Source organism: Protopterus annectens, chromosome 13.part0 (genome assembly GCF_019279795.1).
Source record: "Protopterus annectens isolate FY-2018-M chromosome 13.part0, PAN1.0, whole genome shotgun sequence".
Taxonomy (NCBI): domain Eukaryota; kingdom Metazoa; phylum Chordata; order Ceratodontiformes; family Protopteridae; genus Protopterus; species Protopterus annectens.
In genome coordinates this window covers 1,137,862,269-1,137,882,609 of record NC_056747.1, presented here as the reverse complement: position 1 = coordinate 1,137,882,609, position 20,341 = coordinate 1,137,862,269, and the positions used below count along the sequence as shown (strand labels likewise).

Sequence of the window (20,341 nt, the reverse complement as noted above, 5' to 3'; positions counted from 1 at the left end):
TTGAGTCTCTTTTTGTTTTTGAGGAACATAACGGAGCCTAATGTCTCTGCATTCTGAAATTTGGGAAGTGGATTTTTTAGAGGCTGGAGGTTGTGTATGTTTTTAAATAAAATTGCAACACCACCTCCCTTTTTGGTATCTCTGTCTTGCCTTAGGATGCTATAACCTGGAGGGGGATTTCTTCGTTTTGGGTGGTGGGTTTTAGCCAAGTCTCAGTAATGGTTAGTATATCAGATGAGTAGTGGGCCATGAATGCGTGTAGGTCATGTAGTTTGTTGGATATACTTCTTGAGTTGAGGTTAATAATAAGTAGGTCTGATTTTTGTTTGTCTGAGAGAGTTTTGTTGCATGGACCTGGGTTGGGGTGTATGCCTCCTGAGATTAGTAGCCATTTTTTAAGGAATAGTTTGAGTTTTATAGCGTGAGCTAGGTCTGTATTTACTCTAGATGCTGTTTGTCTATTGAGAGGTAGTGTGGTGTGTGTTTTGTGTATATAAAATAATGTTCGCGTGTTTGACATGGGAAGACTCTCAAAGCTTAACGCCTAGTGGATGACTAGCCCTCAGCAGGAATGACCTGTAGATGATACTGTAGAATGGCTGTGGCAAACTCCAGCCTTGCTCTAGCAGAGATGTCCAGGTTATAAAGTTATTTTCATGGTAGCTTGCATGCTGAGTCATCACAGAAATGCAGAGGTGGCTGCTGTAACCCTAGTGGCCTGGCTTTAACTTGACATGGTATACTTTTGCCATAAAAAATGTAGCAAATGCTGTGTACTAGCCATCTGGACACTGTATTCTTGGAAACATGATTCTGTTCCTTCACCTTTGCAAATGAAATGAACAGCTGTTCAGGTTGTCTTATTGCTTTGATTTTGCCCAAGTACTATATCAGTTACCTGTGCACTTCAGGGGAAAGTACAATCCTCTTCATATTGTTTTTGGGAGCTGAAAAGATCACAGGTAGGTGGGTAACCTTATTCAAAGGTAGTTCTGTGACAATGTTAGATATGAAGGTAGGGTTGATATGAATGCAAGACTTTATCATTAAGGAAGATGCTAAAGGGCTCTTTGCACATTAAAGCTTGCAGATCCAAAATTCTTCTGCCAGGGGTTAGTGTCACTAATAAATTGGCTTCCATGTCAAAAAATTTAGTAGAGCATAACCTGTTGGCTTAAAGGGATGTAATGTAAGGTTTTCAAGAATACAGACTCAGTTCTCTGGTTAAGGTATCCTCTTTTGTGGGTAGTTGCCAATGCATGGCCCCCTTAAATAATTACTTCACCGACAACAAGGAGTAAAGAGAGGAAGTCCCAGGGCACAACAGCTGAACAGCCGAAAACTTTCACTAAACCATAAGATACCCCTGACTTGTAAAGGTCTGATGGATAGTCAAGGAACAAGGATTAAGGATCATGGACACTGATACATCAGCAGGGTCCTGACCCTTCCTTTGATACCAAAAGCAGAATGTTTTCCATACTTATACTGGCCTTTCTTAGAATGTGAAGTATGCACTTTGATATCATATGCCTAAAGGGTGTAAATGTTAAATTATCCATAATGTTAACCTTTGAATTTACTTGACTATCAGTAGTCAGTCCTGATTTTAGGTTAACAGCCCCAGACACTGATGCAGCAGAAAAAGAAGTTATGTACCTACCATAACGTTCCATGTTAGTTGTCTTCATCTCGCCTTGCTTCTTGCTGTTTGGGTTCACAGCCGATCCTTGGCTCCGACTCAGTCATCTTCTATAGCTCGAGAGCTGTTTACTGGCTTGAGGCTACCCCTCATCCCAGCATGCCCAGCGTCAGCTACCCAGATCTCGTTTGTGATAGCACACACTAGACATAAGTAGAGTAACCAATTTCTAAAAACTGGTTGTCCAATACACCTAAACAAGGAAAGAGTTATAAATTACCTGTCATGTGAAGTAATAAAAGATGCTCAGCCAGTGAAAACCAAAGGGAACTCCTCACAATCCTCTAGGAAGGGGGAAGGAGGGAGGGAAGCAAGAAGGAAGGCGAGATGAAGACAACTAACATGGAACGTTATGGTAGGTACATAACTTCTTTATGTTAAGTTGTCCATCTCACCTTCATTCTTGCTGTTTGGGACAGCGTCCCTAGCACCTAAAATCCTGGGTGGCTCATTGGAACAAACTCTTCAGAACAGTAGAACCAAAGAAAGCTCTGCTCTGGGAGACCATATCTACCTTGTAATGAGAGATAAAAGTGTGAGGGTTTGCCCAAGTGGCAGCTGCACAGATTGAGTCTATGGGCAACCTAGACTGATAATCTACAGAGTTGGCTAATGCTCTAGTGGAATGACCTTTTGGTTTAGCTGGAAGCTCTTTATTTAGTAACTGATAAATAAAGGCAATAGTATCAGATAACCATCTGGATAAGGTCACTTTAGAAACTGGAAGGCCTTGTTTGTTGAAAGCATAAGAAAGAAATAACTGGTCTGACTTTCTTAGTTCCTTAGTTCTTTGGAGGTAAAAATGCAATTGTCTGTGCACATCCAATTGGTGGAGTTTGTATTCTGCCTTGTTGCTGTGATTAGGAAAGAAAACTGGGAGATCTATGGATTAATTTAAATTGTTCTCTGAGCAGACTTTAGGAATAAAGGATGGATTGGTCCTCAGAGAAACTCTATCCTTGTGAAACACCAGGTAAGGAGGACGAACACATAGTGCTTGAAGTCCTGAGACACGTCTAGCTGAAGTGATAGCAACCAGAAAAAGTGTCTTCCAAGAAAGAAACTTTAAAGAGCATGATGCTGCAGTTCAAAGGGAAGCAAAAGTAAGGAGGCTAAAACTAAATTGAGATCCCAAGGAGGGGGAGGATCTCTAATTGGGGGTCTAAGAAGAGATGTTCCTTTAATAAAAGCCTTGCAGAGCTTATGAGACATTATCCTAGAAATAAACATACCGATATGAAAATTTGAAATGGCAGCTAGTTGTACTCTAATGGTAGCGGAAGCCGCACCAGACTGAAAAAGCTGTGCTAGAAATTCAAGAATTTCATGGACTGGGGCTGAGAAAGGATCCAAATTTCTAGATTCTGCCCAGTAAGAAAACCATTTCCATTTACTAGCATACGTTTTCCTCGTAGTAGACTTATGTGAGGAAACAATAATATCACAGATTGCTGGGGAGATGTTGGAAAGCCTGGCTAAGGTTGGAAGTGGAGTAACCAAGCTGTGAGCTGGAGAGTTTGAAGGGATTGGTGCAACCCACCTGATTGGTGAATCAGAAGATCTGGAACTGGGTCCAGAATCCACGGTTGATCCAGAAGGTGGAGGTGTAGGAACGGGAACCATATTTGTTGAGGCCAATATGGGTCAAAGAGGATCATTTTGCAACCCAACAATTTTGCTTTCTGTATGAGTCTTGGAATTAGGGGAAAAGGGGGAAAAGCATAAAGGAGTCCCTGAGGCCAATCGTGGACTAGAGCATCCCTGGGTATATGACCTGGAAGAGGAAGTAGGGAGAAGTAGCTGCTGTATTTGTTGTTGAGAGGAGTGGCAAATAGGATGCAGCAAGGCTATCCCCATTTGCGGAAGATAAGATCCGCAACTTCCTGATTCATGAGGCATGAGGATAGCTCTGCTAAGCCTGTCCACTATAACGTTGGATTTCCCAGGGATGTGCATTGCTATCAGAAAGTGTTGGGAGGAAATTGCCCATTGCCACAGTCTGAGTGCTTCTCGACACAAGGGGTAAGACCTGGTCCCGCCCTGTTTGTTGATGTACCACACCCCTGACATGCTGTCCATTTGGATTACAATGGTCCCGGAAGGAAGAGAGTCTTGAAGGGCTTGCAATGCTAGGAGAACCACTCTCATTTCTAGGACATTGATATGCAGATGGTACTCGTGAGGTTGCCAAGTGCCTTGGACTGTCCTGCCTAGATAATCCCCCCCCCCACCCTATCAGGGAGGTGTCCGTGGTCACTGTGGCTATTGGAGGGGGGTTGTATGAAAGCTCTGCCCTGCGTCACTAGTGGGGAGACCATCCACCAAAAAAGGTGCCTTTTGCATGTTTCTGTGATCAGGATCATGTGAGACATGGGTAGTTCCTGGAAAGACCACTGTGTGAAAAGAAGCCACTGAAGGATTCTCATGTGGAAACGCACTAATGGGACAAGAAGAATGGCAGCTGCCATGGAGCCTAGAGCTTGGAGGACATGTCTGACTTGAACCCTTTTGCTCTGCGTTAGAATTAACACTTGTTGATGAATAGTGGAAACTCTTTCCTGTGGTAATCTTGCAAACATTTCTTTTGTGTTTAATTCTGCTCCTATGTATGTGATAGACTGACAGGGCAACAAGGCAGATTTTTTCAAAATTTACTGTAATGCCTAGTTGAGTGCATGATGTGATTATATAATCCCGTGCCTCTAAGAGTTGATGCCTGGTGGTAGCAGTCAGGAGCAAGTCATCTAGATAGGGAAACACCTGGAATCCTTGACGCCTCAGGTGAGCCGTGACTATTGCCATACACTTGGTGAACACCCCGGGGGCTGAGATGAGACCAAAGGGCAGAACTCTGAACTGGTAATGACTGGCCCCTACCCAGAAGTGAAGAAATCTCCTGGAGCGTCTGTCCATCTTGATATGGTAGTACGCGTCTTGAAGATCTATCGAGCACATCCAATTGTCCTGACCCAGGAAAAGGGAAAATGGACTGCAGTGTCACCATCCAGAACTTTTCTTTTTGTACAGATTTGTTCAATCTGCTGAGATCCAGAATTGGTCCCCAGTCCCCTGCCTTTTTTGGTACTAAAAAGAATCTCGAGTAAGTTCCGGATCCTAGTTGGTCTGCAGGGACTTCTTGAATGGCTCTTTTTTTCTAGCAGTCTTGAAACTTCTGTGACTGCTTGATCCCTTAGATTGGGTGGGACATCTGGGATGGGCTTTTTTGATTCTATGGGGGATTGATGGAAGGGAATTTTGTAACCTCCGGATATGATGGATAGTACCCATCTGTCTCTTGTTATATTTTGCCAGGCTTTTGGGTACAGCGAAAGTCTTCCCCCGACTGCCTCTAGAGGTGAGCAGTCAGGCAACCCTTCAGGGATGCTGGAAGGGTTTGGCAGAGAAGGTTTCTCTGTCACCCTGGTTTTGCAGACCCCCCTCTGCCATGAGGGTGGCGTTTGTTATTGTTGTTTCCCCCTCTGCCCCTGGGGGAAAAATCACCACGTGTGTCAGGCAAGGGTCCATGGGATTTTAGGAACCACATCTTTCCACTCTTCTGACCCTTGGGATAAGGTCTGGAAGGAGTGGAAAAATGGACTCCCACGGCAGAGAGAGTCTTGCCTTCCTGCTCACACCTGGTCAATGTGTCTTTCACCTGAGGCACAAAGAGAGAGGAGCCATCAAAGGGAGTACTGGTGAAGGATGCTTGAAAGGGTTCAGCAAACTGACACAGCCGCACACAGGCATGTCTCCTGAGAGCTACACCTGTCCCTGCGGCTTTGCTCGCTCCATCGGCTACATAGGAAATCAGCCTTATGGAAGAGTTAACTATGGAATTAAGAGTTGCAAGCTGAGAAGCTACTTTGGCCGGTGCTCCCTCAGCTATAGGATCTTGAAGGGTATCTCCAAGCTCTTTCAGGAGATCCCTTTGAAGAAGTGTAAAATGGCATAGATAATTCAGGGACCTCATTGAAAAGGTCGCTGAAGCAAACATTCACTTTCCATATCTGTCCATCATCTGAGACTCTTTGTTCGGAGCATGAATAGATGAAGAGGTTTCTGCTAACTCTTTCTTGGTGGCTGCTGCTACCACCATGGCATCAATGGGCACACCTTTGGAAAGGAATTGCTTGTCCTGGGGGGCTGTAATAAATTTGTTTGGTCTACTTGGAGTAGGTTCCACAGAATCTGGAGCTGACCAAGCCTTTCGAGCCACTACAGACATGAGTGGATCAAAAGGAGGAGATACCCAGAAGGTGGAAGGTCGGGAACCAAATGTGTCCAGGTATACAGACTCATCCTTGGTAGGAGCTAGGGAGGTCCAGTCTCTCCTTTGTCTAAGCATTTCAAGGATGTCCAAAAAGGTAACATCTTCAGAGGGAGACCTTGGGGACCCTTCCGATTCATCCATGTCTGTATCTGAAGTGACAGACTCAGGGGAGTCTATGTGCTTCCTCTTGCACTTCTTCTTCTGGGGAGGCTCCTCTGAGTGATCAGAGGAGGCTTTGGAAGAAGAGGGATCACCCAGTGGGGTGTCCTGGGGCATAGGTTCCCTATGCTTGGGGTCTGGAGGAGGTGTAGAGGTTGGAACAGACACCATAGGGGGAGGAGCCGATGGAGCTGGCAGTAGAGCTGTTTCGGGGGACAGCACACTCTGCATGACCTTGAAGGCATCCCGACCTCTAGGCAGAGAAAGCTCTGGCTCCGAAGAAACAGGAATCTTTCTCCGCATCGAAGGTGATGGCTCCAAGGTCGATGTTGGAGCCGAGCTCACCTGAGCCGAAGCTCCGAGGGGAAGAACGGGGTCGGACAAGGGTCTGATGCCACTCCCCCCCTAGGAGCCGATGACAGAGCCTCGGTGCCCAGATCCCTCGATAGAAGGTACAATTGAGGTAATCGGAGCCGACGTCAGAACCGAAGGAGAGATGATGATCGGCGCCGATGGTTCTACTACCTGTGGATCCATGGTCTCTGGCTCCGAGCTAAATGTAGTCAGAGGAGGAACAGAAATAGAGGCAGTTGGAGCCGATACCTGTTGAGGTGGGCTGGACAGAATTTTTGCCAGTGCCTGTGACTTAAGCAACCTACTTACCACTCTCTCCACATCATGATCCAATAATCTAGAGGATTGAGAGGAGTGGGAAGAGTGATGGCTACGTTCACTCTGTAACAAGGGTGACTGAGGTGCCGAGTGGATGGACTCCAAGGACAGAGACCTCAGTCTTTTATGGCTCCGAGATGGCTCTGAAATAGCAGATGGAGCCGACGGAGGAGTATTCCTGTCGGTGCCAGCTGGCACTGACATACTTGGTTGGTCAAGTAAAGGAGTTGGCTCCGAAGGTGGAGCTGATGGCTTGACGGACTTAGGGGATTTTGCTGGCTGAGTACTTTTAGCCGGAGAATCCTGAGGCTTCAATAATCCCCCGAAGGATTAATTTATTTTTGCGCTCCTGCAAGACTCTTGGACTAAAAGCGTGACTTATAGAACAGGAGTCCTGCAGGTGAACAGCGCCCAAACAATATACACAACTAGTGTGCCCATCTGTCAGAGACATTTTCTGACAGCATGAGTCACACTTTTTGAAGTCAGATACCTTGGTATCTTTAGACATTATAGTAACAACAACCACAACAACAATAATAAAAAGCTATATTACCAAAAAAATAGACTTTTTTTTTTTTTTTTTACAGTTAAGGAACAGAAGGAAAGCCTCTAATTTAAATGGCTATCCTTGGTGGGGGGAGAACTCTCTAATTTAAATGAGTTCAAGGTTACAGAAGGCCTGCGAGTTATGGAGCGATGGCCAACAAAACTAAAATACACAAAAAAAAGCATAAGGGATAAAGGGATATTATGGAGACAAAAAATAGACAAATACTTGACTGACTTTCAAGAATAACAACAATATATTAATAGAAAAAAACTATACTAAGCCTGAGCCAGTAAGGAAGCAACCTCACAGCTGAAGCGGCAAACGAGATCTGGGTAGCTGACGCTGGGCATGCTGGGATAAGGGGTAGCCTCGAGCCAGTAAATAGCTCTTGAGCTACAGAAGATGGCTGAGTCAGAGTCGAGGATCGGCTCCAAACCCAAACAGCAAGAACAAAGGCGAGATGGACAACTTAACATCAGGCTTTGTCTTTCTTAGGTCAATAGCAGGTAGAGCTAATGCTGAGTGAGCCAAAATTAGGTTATCAAGAACACCATTTCCTTCTTTAACTTTTATATTACCTTGTTTATAAGGGGTATTGAAGGAAAAGTGTAGAGAAACAGATGTGTCTAGTTTATGGATAAAATGACTGTTGTCCAGGCTTTCACTTCAGGCACTCTTCTACAAAACTTTTTCAGCTGTCTGCAGAGAAGCAAAAGTGTACGTTTCAAGCACACACTGTGAACTAAGTCCAGGAAAATGGCCCTGTTTATCGTTCATTTGGATTTGACTTAGCTCTGCTCAGCTTATCTGCCAATGATTTTTCCTTGGACAGGCTGTATGATGCCTGAAGGGTCATTCCTGACTTCCGGGCCACATTTTGCATAACCAACTTTCATAATGGGTGTAAATGGGTCTCCTCACTGCCTACTGAAGTACATATCTTTGTTGTAGTGTCTGTTAGGATGTGTGAAGTCCTCGGTTGTGAAACTGTTTTGAAAGTCTTTAATGCTAGTGTCTGGGACACAGGCTATCCATGATGAGGGTCTGGGTGTCTGGACGTGGTTTGAAGGGTATCACCTGATTTAATCACACCTGCTGAATCCACCATGCAAGCTCTCCTTTGATGCAGGGAAGCAGAAGAATAGGGCGGGGTCTACTGGCTCCATCATTTCCCTGGTACTGCTGTGGCATCTTTATATATAGACTTGTCATGAGTACCATTGGGATGGAAGGAAAACCAGTGCAGAAATCTAGTTCATCTTACTAAATGAGTGAAAATAGTTTTCTAGAAAGAGCACATTGTCTGAGGGAAAGAAGGCCCTATGGTGCTCTGTATTCAGCTGCATCTTCAGGAAAACAACTTGCCTTGACTGAGGATATCAGGAGTGATCGTGACAGGTTTAGAGAACAGCAAGCTAGAGTAAGTTGGACGACTTTTAGACATCTTGCAGGTGTGCTGCTTGGATCAGATAGTCATCTTATCAGGAACAAATGAGAATGCCCTTTGTTCTGCAAAAGCAATTACAGACAATTTGTGAACAACCTAGGTCCACTATATAAACAAAAGGCAATGGCATTAATTGATATTGTGAACCTTCTGCTCTGAATCTCAGAAACTTTTTCTGACTTCTGGCTATGGGAACATGTAGAAATTTTTTTTTTTTAGCTACAGTTCAAAACCTTTAGTACCCATTCATATTGTGAGGTGGTCTTTCATTGTTGGGATGGCCTCCTATTTTTAGTGAGCAAGAGGTGGTGGGCTGGAGGTTATCTAAGGCAATGAGATGGGGTAGTTTTTAGGGATAGGCAGGGACAATCATCAGAGTCACCTTTGAAGTATACTTCAAGTCTTGTGCTTGAAGGTGCCAAAGTTTTTCCTTCTGGTCACCTTGCAATTTTTTAATAGAGTCATCTGTCATACCTTTTTGGAGGGTTGCCTTTTCCCTGCCTTTGGAAGAAAGGCTAGTTTTTGGTGGGGGAGTTTCTACTGTAGTTTGATGCACAAGAAGAGAAAGAAACTGATAGATTCCTTCCATTTTCTACCAGCTTCTTAAACACCTTTTCTTCAGAGAGTCCAAGCAGAAGCTCCTTGTCCAATGAGGCATTAAGAAGTTCTATTTTCACATGAGTGGCAAGACTCGGATCTTCATTCAAGCATGTATTCTTAATGCTGACTGTATAGCTACTGCTCTACATGATGTGGCACCATAGTGACATTTTGTGAAGGACTTGACTACATGGAAATTGAGGTCACATAGTTCAAGTACTTTGACCTTAAAGCCCATCATTTGCATCTTTTCAGCTTTGTCCATGATTTGGGACAGTAATGCCCCATTGAACATATCATGTGTGTGTCTAGATGCTTAAAGCCCTGAATTTTACAGAAACAGATGTGTATATATCCTTTTCCCTGTTCTGTCTAGAATCTTACTTTGTCAAGGGGTATTGCATTGCTTTTTGGAGCAACAGCACTTCCCTTGCTGGTATACATGGACACCACAAATGGATCTTCATAGGATACTTATATAAGTATTTTAATGGATTGTCAGACTTCCTAGGAGTAAGTGGGCTTGGAATTTGGTTACAAGGATGCAATAACAAAAGCATCAGCCATGGCGTCACTTGCTAGAGGAATGGTCAAGACTTCTGCTGCAGTAGGTCCACAGGCTCCTTGTATCTAACCTGGCCTGGGGTGAGTTCTTTGTCCACCCATCTGAAGTGGACTTTCACAGAGATAACCTCTACTGAAGACGTAGAAGTGTCATCAGTGTCAGCCTCTAAATAAACAGAGGGAGGTCATCTGATCCACATGTGATAGTTGTCTGCCTCTGAACCTCATGAATTTGAATCCACATAAGGGGAGAGATCACTTCTTCTTTTGGGGGAAGTCCCTGACAGCAATTAATTTTCAGTAGGTGGTTGGATGTTTTTGTAGGAATAAAAGATAAAATCTTGAGCCAGCTTTACTAAATCCTGGAAAGAAACCTGGAATAGACTCTGGAAAGAGGGTACAACGAGTAGCTGTTGAAGCAAGATAGTAGATATCTGCTTATGCTTAGATATCCAGCACCTAGGCTTAGGGCTGAGACTGTTGTAGAGGTCTTGTGACATGGGTGGGCACCTCAGTATTCAGTTTGAGAACCAATAGCCTTCTCATGATCATGGATGCTACCCTTCCTCTTGTTTATAACAATACAGATGCAAGAACCAAATGCCTGTGGAAAGGTATCTTGACTGACGAGACACTTGAAGGAATTTAGCTAGAGAGGACATACCATTAACCAAGTGTGTGGTGGTCTCTGAGTGACCTAAGTGAAACTCAATACAGGGTCAACAGCTGTAAAAGCATCACACTGACCCTGGTGCACTCAAGCCTTGGGGGATGTTTGGACCAACAGCTGTAAAAACATCACGCTGACCCTGGTGAACTCAAGCCTTGGGGGATGTTTGGACTCAGATGGGATGTTACCTGTATTTCATTACCTTTTTTCTTGTTCTTTTGGGCTCTTCTCTAAAAGTTTCTTATTTTTGAAAAGAAGAGGGAAGAGAATTTGGCTGGTATCATAGTGATCGTAAGTCAGTCTTGCACCTTTTTTTTGACTTAAGTATTCCTGAAGAGATTTTGCTCCCCACTTGATTGTTTTTGAGTTGAACCATACAGAGTGGGAAAAGTTGGCTACATTAGGTGCAGGCCTCATGCAAAATACATATTTGTAGATAATCTGTGTCCCACCATCAATGCAATTATTAGCCTTTTCAGATTCCAAGTCTGGCATCTAGCAAACCCTGATGTCCAAAAGCTGCATCAGGCACGTAACAAAAGTAAAGCAATTAAATAGGATAAGATATTTTCTGCAACAGGGTAATTATCTGTGAAGTTTGGAAACCAAGTTCCCCAAAGGTCTGATGATGCTCTGAAACTGTGTATCAATCGTGACATAAAAAAATGCCCTTCTTACACCACTTGTATCCTGATGTCCAGTAGGAGAGCAGCCACACACCTTGGAAAAAAAAGAATGGTGTAAGCTTTGAAATTTGGGCCAGTTGTTAGGCCCTTAGTGGCTAATGCTTCTAAGTGTCATTACTGCAACAGTGAAATGTAAACACCTACAACCGTGCTAAGTTCCTACACAGTTGTGCATTCATTACCATAGTAGCCATGTGCTCCATTTCAGCTGTACAGGCACTAGCATCTAGCTAATGCATGGCCTCACAGTTTCAAAACCAAAGATAAAATCCTGCCATCCAGCCATTTTATGTGTTGAGTTAGCATGTTCTCACCTGTCCATGTAGAGGTCCTCCAGATAATCCAGTTTCCCCATTTTTCAAAGAGAAGCTCTTCAGTTTGACCTGCTTCTTTAAATTAGTACTACGCTACAGCTTTTGATTTTACTGCCAAGGTTTGAGTTGTGGATAAAAATAGTTTACAAGGATCAGTTCACTAACTAAGCTAAACTATAATTACATAAATAAGGAATAACACATTTTAGAACAGCAAGCAGCTGGAAGAAGTTCCTCTGACCTTACAATGATCCTGTCTGTTTTCTGTAGGGTCATGTCTAGGTAGCGGGCTAAGTCTGACTAAGGGCTTATTAGTGAGAAAATGCCCTATCAAAAACAGGCAATGAAGCCATCTTCGATAACTCTCAGAGCAAACTCTAGTTATTTACTGATTGATTAATCAGGTACATTGAAGAGTGATTTCTGGAAAATTTCCAGGCGTGATCTGGACCAAAAAGGTTAAGGAAAAATTTAACACATGTACAGTTTAGAGTGGTCAATTAACTAACGTTTATGGGAGTAAACTTGAATATCTGGAGAAAAATCTTGCAGACAACACAAAAGCAGTAATTGAATCCTACACCCTGGAGCCGTGGGTCAGAAATGGACCACTTTGCATCATTCCTGAACAAATCAGTTTCCCAATGGAACATCTAGCTTCAGACTCTGAAAGCCACCGCCATTCCTCCCACACCGGGCAAGGGTTAAAGTGCATGTGTTGAGGGGATATATGTAGCAGGGATTAGACAGTTTGAAATGTCAAGGCATTTCAAGTAACGTTTGACAGGGCAATCTGCAAGTTCATGAAGATAACTGTGTACAAATCAAGATAAGAAGAAATAATGATAGTAATAAAAAGTAACACAGTGGCTCTTAAGGTTACACAAAAAATAAACAAGAAATAAAGACAGACACACACAACAGTTTTCAATGTCTTTGTATTTTTGCTTTACATCAGGGTTAAAAAGTAAGTCCTTATGTTGATATTAGAACTCAGATCTTCAGCAGGCACCATGGTGTGCAGGGATAAAGCCCTGACAGTGATCCAGATGACTCAAGCTTGATCGTAGCCTAACTGCTGGAGGAGCTGGCTGGGAGTGCTGCAGCCATCAATGTTAGTCCATCCTTGGGGGCAGGGTACTGTTTCAGTTCATCACAGTATGCGTGAAGTTACCCTGCCAGATGGGGTTTAGGGAAAAAGACATTATGCAAGGGCCAGAAGTTCAGTCCTTGCCAAACAATAAGTACTACTGTAGCTGGAATCACCACGTGTGGAAGCATGTATGCTTCAAAGGGCTGGCACTGCAAGACATGCCAGTCATTGTAAGACTAATGGGGAATAAGCAGTAAAAAACATAACGGCTGCCTAGATGATGGTCCCTCATAATTGTCTCTCACCAGTTTGGAATGATTGAGCATACTGAGTCATGGGAGGGTTGTCAGGCACTACAGGAAAACAGATACAAAAGGAAAAAAAAAAAAAAAAAATATATATATATATATATATATATATATATATATAATCTTTTAAAATAGATGATAAAGGTGGAAATTGTAACCAAGACTAAAAGATGTAGCAGCCCTCCCTAAAAATTATTAGGCACTGAATTATGAAGATAGCTCCACCCCCACACATAGGTGTGTACTAGGCTAATGGCCCTAGAGCCTTTACAAGCCTAGCCCATAGAAGTGCCCTGGCATGGTATCACCCAACATTAGTTCCCAGTGCCTCTATCAAGCAGAGCCACTGGAGTTATCCTCGGGGTGAATTTTCTATTTCCCATCCACTCATCAAGATTTCTCTTGAAGAGGGACAGCGAGGTGCACTGCTTGACATGTATGGGAAGTCTATTCCAGAGCATGGGCAGCCTCTGGGTGAGGAACCTGTCCCTCCAGCATGTTCTGTTGATTGTGGTAATGAGGTTGAGGTTTCTGGAGTGTGTGCTGCGGGAGGATTGGGATTTCTTTAGATGTAGCATTTCTAACATAGCTGGGTCAGACATGGCTTTGTAAATCAAACAGAGATTGCCTCTAAGTAGATGATATGAGACAAAAAATAGCTAGAGTCTTTGAGTCAGTCCATGTAAGAGACATGCTTAATGCCTAGGATCCTCTTTGTGGGGTACTTCTGTGGCCTCTGCAGCTGTTGCAGGTGTCTAGTGAGGTACATGCCAAATGGGGCATTATACTCAATTGGTCTAATGAGGGAAGAGTAGACAGAGATGATGACCTCTTTCTTCCTGGATGCAAAACCCTTGGTAATGAGATGTGCCACATAGAAAGACTTTCTGACCACAGTGGCAATGTGGTGGTCGAAGGAGAGGTTGCTGTCAACCTGTGCCCCCAGATCTCTTATAAAGCCTTCAATGTTCAGTGGGCTCCCATCGATATGGTAATTAGTAGGAACTGAGTTTTTACCAAAGGGTATGACGCATTTTTTGGTGTTAAGCTTAAGACCATGGTTTCGATACCAGTCACTGGTCTCAGTGAGGCCTTTCTGTAGGAAGTCTGCATCACTTGGGAAGTTAATAATGGCTGCCAGCTTGCAGTCATCTGCAAATTTGGTCAGCCAGAGTCCCTTTGTGTTGACCTTAACTTCTGAGAAGTAGATGCTGAACTTGAGAGGACCCAGGACTGATCCCTGTGGGACTCCACTTGTGACTTGTCGGAAGTCTGACTTGGAGTCTGCTACTTTCACACTGTGTGTTCTATCTGTGAGCCAATTTGCAACCCACCTAGTGATATAGAGGTTGGGATCCCCTACAGTTTACCGAAACGCCACAACGCCGGAACACAAATCACCGACACCAAAGGACCGACAACACAGATGACCGACAAGGTGAGAACCCGACGGACTCGGTAAGTGTGCGATAGAGTGAGGGATTTAGTGTTAGGGAGCAGACAGGTAAGTGTGCGATAGTGAGGGACTGTAGTTTTAGGGGCGGGTTAAGTGAGTTAGGGTTAGGGTGCGGGTAGGGTAAGTGTGCGATAGTGACGGAATATATGTTTAAGGGTGGGTTAAGTGAGTTAGGGTTAGGGTGCAGGTAGGGTGTGTGTGCGATAGTGACGGACTGTGGGTTTAGGGGTGGGTTAAGTGAGTTAGTGTTAAGGTGCGGGTAGGGTAAGTGTGCGGTTGTGTTGGACCTTAGGGTTAGGGTTTGGGTTACGGTTAGTGCATGTATGGTTGTGTGTATTGTCGGTATTTTGTGTTGTCGGTCTTTTGGTGTCGGTGATTTGTGTTTCGGCGTTGTGGCATTTCGGTAAACTGTAGGGGATCCAGAGGTTGATGCCTAGTTTGGTGAGTTTACCACTAATTCCAGAGTGAGGAATGGTATCAAAGGCCTTGGCCAGATCAAGGTAGGCTGTATGCATTGCCTTTCCTACATCCACAGCCCTAGTGACTGACTCAAAGAAGTCAACCAGGTTGAGCAGGCATGATCTCCCTTTCACAAAGTCAAATTGTGTGGGGTCTAGAGTTTGGAGATTTCCTATATCTTTGTTAATCAGGTCCACGATGATGCGCTTCATAGCTTTACATAGACTTATTAGGCAATGGGGTGATAACTCAAAGATCTGTAGTTGATCCCCCTTTCTGGAGAGGGATGACTGTAGCAGTGTGCCATTTTGTAGGGACAAAGCCTGAGGTGAGGCTGTGACTGTACAGGACACACAGATGTAGTGCCAGTTTGCTTTGTAGTTCATGTAGAAGACAGCCAGGGATATTATCAGGTCCCATGGAAGCAGTATTCTTGACCTTGGACAATGCAGCTTTAACCTGTGCTGCAGTAATGCTGGGTGCCTGGCATTCTTCCGGTATTGTGATTGGTCCTTTGGGGGGTAAAGTTGGCACTGAATTTGTTGGCCAGTATGTTGGCAATATCTGTTGGCTGAGTATAGGAGGTATCATTGTGCAGTATCTCGTAGCAAATCTGGATATTGCTGTGGAGATGTTTGATATAGGTATAGAAGGCTTTGTGATTCTTTTTAGTGCAGTTCTGCCTTCATAGCTAGCTTTATCGGATTTGATGAGGGCTCTCAACTTTTTGTTGAGGCTAATAAGGGAGTTTTTCCAACCTTGGGATTTCATCTTTTTTGCAACAGTTTCTTCCTTCTATTGCAGAGTTTATTAATGGCAGGGGACCACCAGATTGGCTTCCTTTTTTTGGAGGCGAGCATCTTGGTTCTATTGAGTATGGCTAGTTTCATGCATTTGTGTGCATGTTTGTACAGTGCATTGGTGTATGATTTGGCAGTTATGCAGCTATTTTCCATTGGCATGGGTACCGTGAAGTTAGCCACCGTTGTTTTTAGGAGTCCAAAGTCAGCTTTGGAGAAGTTTTTCAAGGTGGTTAATTTTGCGGAGGGTGTGGGTGTGATGTGGATTTCCATGGTTATTACTTTATGATCGGATCTGACCAGGGCAGGATTGACTATTGGTGTAGAGCAACAGTCGCCTATGTTAGTAATAATCAGGTGAAGGATGTTGCTTCCTCTAGTGGGGGTCAGAATGAGCTGATCCAGGGCATTGGAAGTGATGAATTCCAGGAAGTGTTGAGCCAGTGTATTGGTGCTTGAGTAGTTTCCCAGTTGATGGAGGGGTAGTTGAAGTCTCCTAGTAAAAGAGTGTTGGGTTGGATCTTGATAGATTTCAGGGTGCTTAGGAACATGGAGTAATAGTCTAGGGACATGGTTGGGGACATATAGCAGGCTATGACCTGGATCACCGTCGTACCCAATGTTAGTTATACCTGAAGTATCTCAGATGTGTTATGCTGGGCTACTAGTCTGGAGGTGTGCATAACCTTTATGAATATGGAGACACCACTGCCTATGGAGATTCAGTCCATGTTTCAGGTCTGAAAGATGTGGAATGAGTTATAGCCTGGTAATGCAGGGGTGCTTTCTGCTGCTTTAAACCAGGTCTCCGTTACAACACAAATGTTGATGTTCTCCATTTTGAGGAGTGCTTCGAGTGAGTGTATCTTGAGATTTAGAATTCTAGCGTTGAGCAGCATGACCCTCAGATTGCATATATTTACAGCTGTTACAGTGGTAATTTGGTTTTTGGAACACCGCCTAAAAAAGGCATTATAGGGGTGGCAAGATCCTTAGCCAGTACCCAGAAACGCTGGTGTGACAGGCCATCTCTGACAAAACATCGAGGTCTGTCAATCATATCATCCCAAGCAGACAGATACTGGATCCCCTTAGAATAATACCAGAAACTAAGCCAACTGTTGAAGTCAATCATTTTTTGTTTGCACTGCCGTATCATTCTGGGTGATGGTAGGATACTGCTCAGGGGTAGGGTCATACCTGCCTGGGACACATAATCCGAGAGCCCCACCATGTCTCTTTTCATGTAGTCCAGGGAGGTGTATCTCAGGTCATTCACACCCACATGGACAATGACAGAGTCATACTTGTACTTGTTGTGGAGTGATCTGAGTGCGTATGTTATGTGTCGGATTCTGGCACCTGACAGACAGCTGACTGTTACCTTCTCCTTATTTAACCTAGTGAGTGGGACATCTGTGTGCCTTACCATTACGTTACCTATGATTAGTGTATTAGGCAAGGTGTGTAGCCTTTGGGACTTAGGCTGAGGGGCACACAGTGGAGGTGAGCTATATGTTCTGTGGTTTGTGCTGTGTTGTGGTCATCGACTGCATTTCTGTCTTGGAGGTCTCTGCTGTTTGGGTAAATTTCTATTGAGATCCTCCACGAAGGTGGGTGTGTGGTTTGTGTTTTTATGTGAGGGCTGTGATAGTGGGTGTTCTGGAGGGCTATGTGTTCCATGTGGTGTGGTGCAGGTGTTGACCTTCTCCTGTTGACCAGCTAGTTCGGTCTTGGCTGGAGAGTGCATAGCTTCCACTTTGGTGATATAAGTTCATCTCTCACAAGTCTGAGTGTTGGGAGGTAAGAGGAGAGGGTTGTCTGTGTACATGAGGCAGTTGCTGCACTGCCTCAGAATGCCCAACTGCACCAGGTTAATAGGAGAAAGCACAGGGAACTGCCCTTCAATCATGCCAGGAGGAGTGGCCATAACTACTAAGTACTGGAGCTGTTTCCATGAAGAGTGACTAGTGCTGATGGCACTTAGGTGTGCCAACCATAATTGCTACAAAAACCTGTTGAAGTACAAAGCGATAAGGTTATTTGAAGTGCAAGAGAGAAATAACTAGCAAGATATAAGGGAAAAACTGAAGAGCAGACTTTCTGGCACCAGTAATAGTTTGCCTCAGCTCTCCACCACTGTGCAGTGCTTAAACATGTGCAAACCTGCGCAAATGCAGACTTTTAAACCAAAAGGTTGAAAGGGATGGAAAAACTGCCCAAACAGCCAATAAACTACAATTTATGGGGCCAGAAACCACTCCTCTTGTGGAAGATAGGCTACCTAGTGCTTACCACTCCCACTGATAAGCTAGAAGGCTTCTCTCCAACACAGAAAGGCTTGAGGGGCTCGGAAGCTTACAAACAGTCTTGGATACAGTAAATCTGTATCAGGATTCGACTAGTTACAGGAAAGGTGGTAAACTAGCACAAATATAGGCGTTTAAACCAGAAAGTTGAAAGGGATGGGAAAAACTGCCCAAATGGCCAATAAACTACAATTTCTGGGCCAGAAACCACTCCTTTTGTGGAACATAGGCTACCTAGTGCTTATCACTTCCACTGATAAGCTAGAAGGCTTCCCTCCAACACATAAAAGCTTAGGGGGCTCAGAGGCTTAGAAACAGTCCTGGATACAGTAAGACTGTTTCTGGACTAGACTAGCTACAGGAAAGGTGGGAAACCAGTGCAAACATGGGCTTTTAAACCAGAAAGTTGAAAGGGATGGAAAAACTACCCAAATGGCCAATAAACTACAGTTTCTGGGCCAGGAACCACTCCTCTCATTGTAGATAGGCTACCTAGTGCTTACCACTCCCACTGATAAGCTAGAAGGCTTCCCTCCAACACAGAAAGGCTTGGGGGGGCTCAGAAGCTTACAAGCAGTAAATCTGTATCTGGACTAGACTAGTTATAGGAAAGGCAAGAAAAAAAGCTTAGAACTTTTTTTTACAGAAAAGCAGCTAAAACAGCAATAAAACAATTCAAATGCAATGCAAGCTAGCACACTTGAGTGTGTAGCAATATTAAAGCAAATACAGTTTAAATATATGCAATTAAATTAAAAAAAAAGACTAAAAACAAGTGCAGAAGGCAGTAAATTAGGAAAAATCAAGATGGAGGCACTTAGAGTATCAGAAAACAATGACAGCAAATATATAAATAATTCAGTCAAGCAAAAATTAAGACAGTGCAGAATTCTAAACAGTTACAAAGTGCCAAAAAAATATACGTCAGCTCTATATTTCCAGATTTTTTGAGAGGCACACTCAGTCAGAACACAAGGAGATTCTAACAATGATAGATTCTAGCAAAGTGTTTTTTTTAGTAACATAGAAAGGGTGAAAGAAGGAACAGAAGATAATTCAAGGTTAAGAAACTAAGTGGGTTTGTCTTCTTAAATGTTCTCTCTGTATTAGGTAGAATGATCATAATGGTAAAGGTGTTTACCTTACAGACACAAGGCACATGGTTTAATTCTCACATGAGGTAATTGACTAGGCTTAAAATGACCCACAAAGGCAGTTAACCTAGTACTGCTCTATAAACCTAAATTGGATGGATGCAGACCAAGTTTTACAGAATCTATATCATGGTAGTAGGGCCAATGTTCTGCTCACTCCAGCATCATCACTACCTCCACCACACTCCCCTATGTAAACACTGCCAAGATTAAACTCTCAAACATTGTTCTTTCCTCTTTTACTACCTGATATATGCCTCTGTGCTGCTGGGACCACCAAGCTGGTCTTCCATCAGGTAAGTGTTGTGTGAAGATGAGATGAAATAATGGCTGAGTGGCTGTGTCATATCCTGGAAGACCCGGTCATGGTCATGGTTAAAGATGTCACTCTCCATCGACAGCAGGTACATTGTAAATCCATCCAGCATCATGAAGTTGTTCCTCCTAGCTGCAAAGGTAAAGTAAGCTTAAAGATCAAGCAAATGTAAACAAAAACTGTTTATATTTCCTGAAGCTTAAAACTGCAGCATATTACAGAATTTTTAAGAACATCTCTATTAGTGGTGTAGTTCAATGACCATTTTTATACAGAAAACAATTACACCACATTCAGTGCTGCAGAAAACAGAACATTTAAATCAAAAATAGCTCATGCTGCAGGAAATTGTGACATACATAAGACAGTGCATCTGGTCCTGCAGAAAACAATGCAGCTTCTCTACAAGTGTCCTGCCAGAGACTACTGTGCACTGCAATATTGCATCTGATCCTTCTCTAAGTACTGTCCGCCTCTTGCACCTTTTTCTTACAACTGTAACCTCACACATTATTGCCCACATATTACTCTGTACAACCAAAATGGAATACTTCCTTCCTCAGTAACATTCCTTCTGAGCTATCAGTTTTCCACTTGCTAACTTTAGTAAAGTAGCATCTGCTATTTATTCCTGCCTCCTTTATGGTGTCCTTCAAAATGTCCTTCCTTATTTCCTCTACTATTACCAGTACATACTACAACATTCCTGTCAGCAGGTTGTAAAATATAAGACATGGATAGATCATGCATTGTTTTTTGGGGTCCACTACAGTATAGATAGGCCTCTTTGAGATGAAATAAGATAAGAG

At 43.5% G+C, this 20,341-nt stretch overlaps 1 protein-coding gene across 1 annotated transcript in view; it reads right to left on the bottom strand.

Annotated features, from left to right (window-relative positions):
- Nucleotides 1–20,341, bottom strand: part of PLCD3 (phospholipase C delta 3) — an 851,201-nt gene that overhangs the window by 269,111 nt on the left and 561,749 nt on the right. Inside the window, exon 6 of the mRNA XM_044055119.1 lies at nt 19,463–19,664. Coding sequence (XP_043911054.1) covers nt 19,463–19,664 — 202 coding nt within the window. The remainder of the gene's footprint in view (nt 1–19,462; nt 19,665–20,341) is intronic.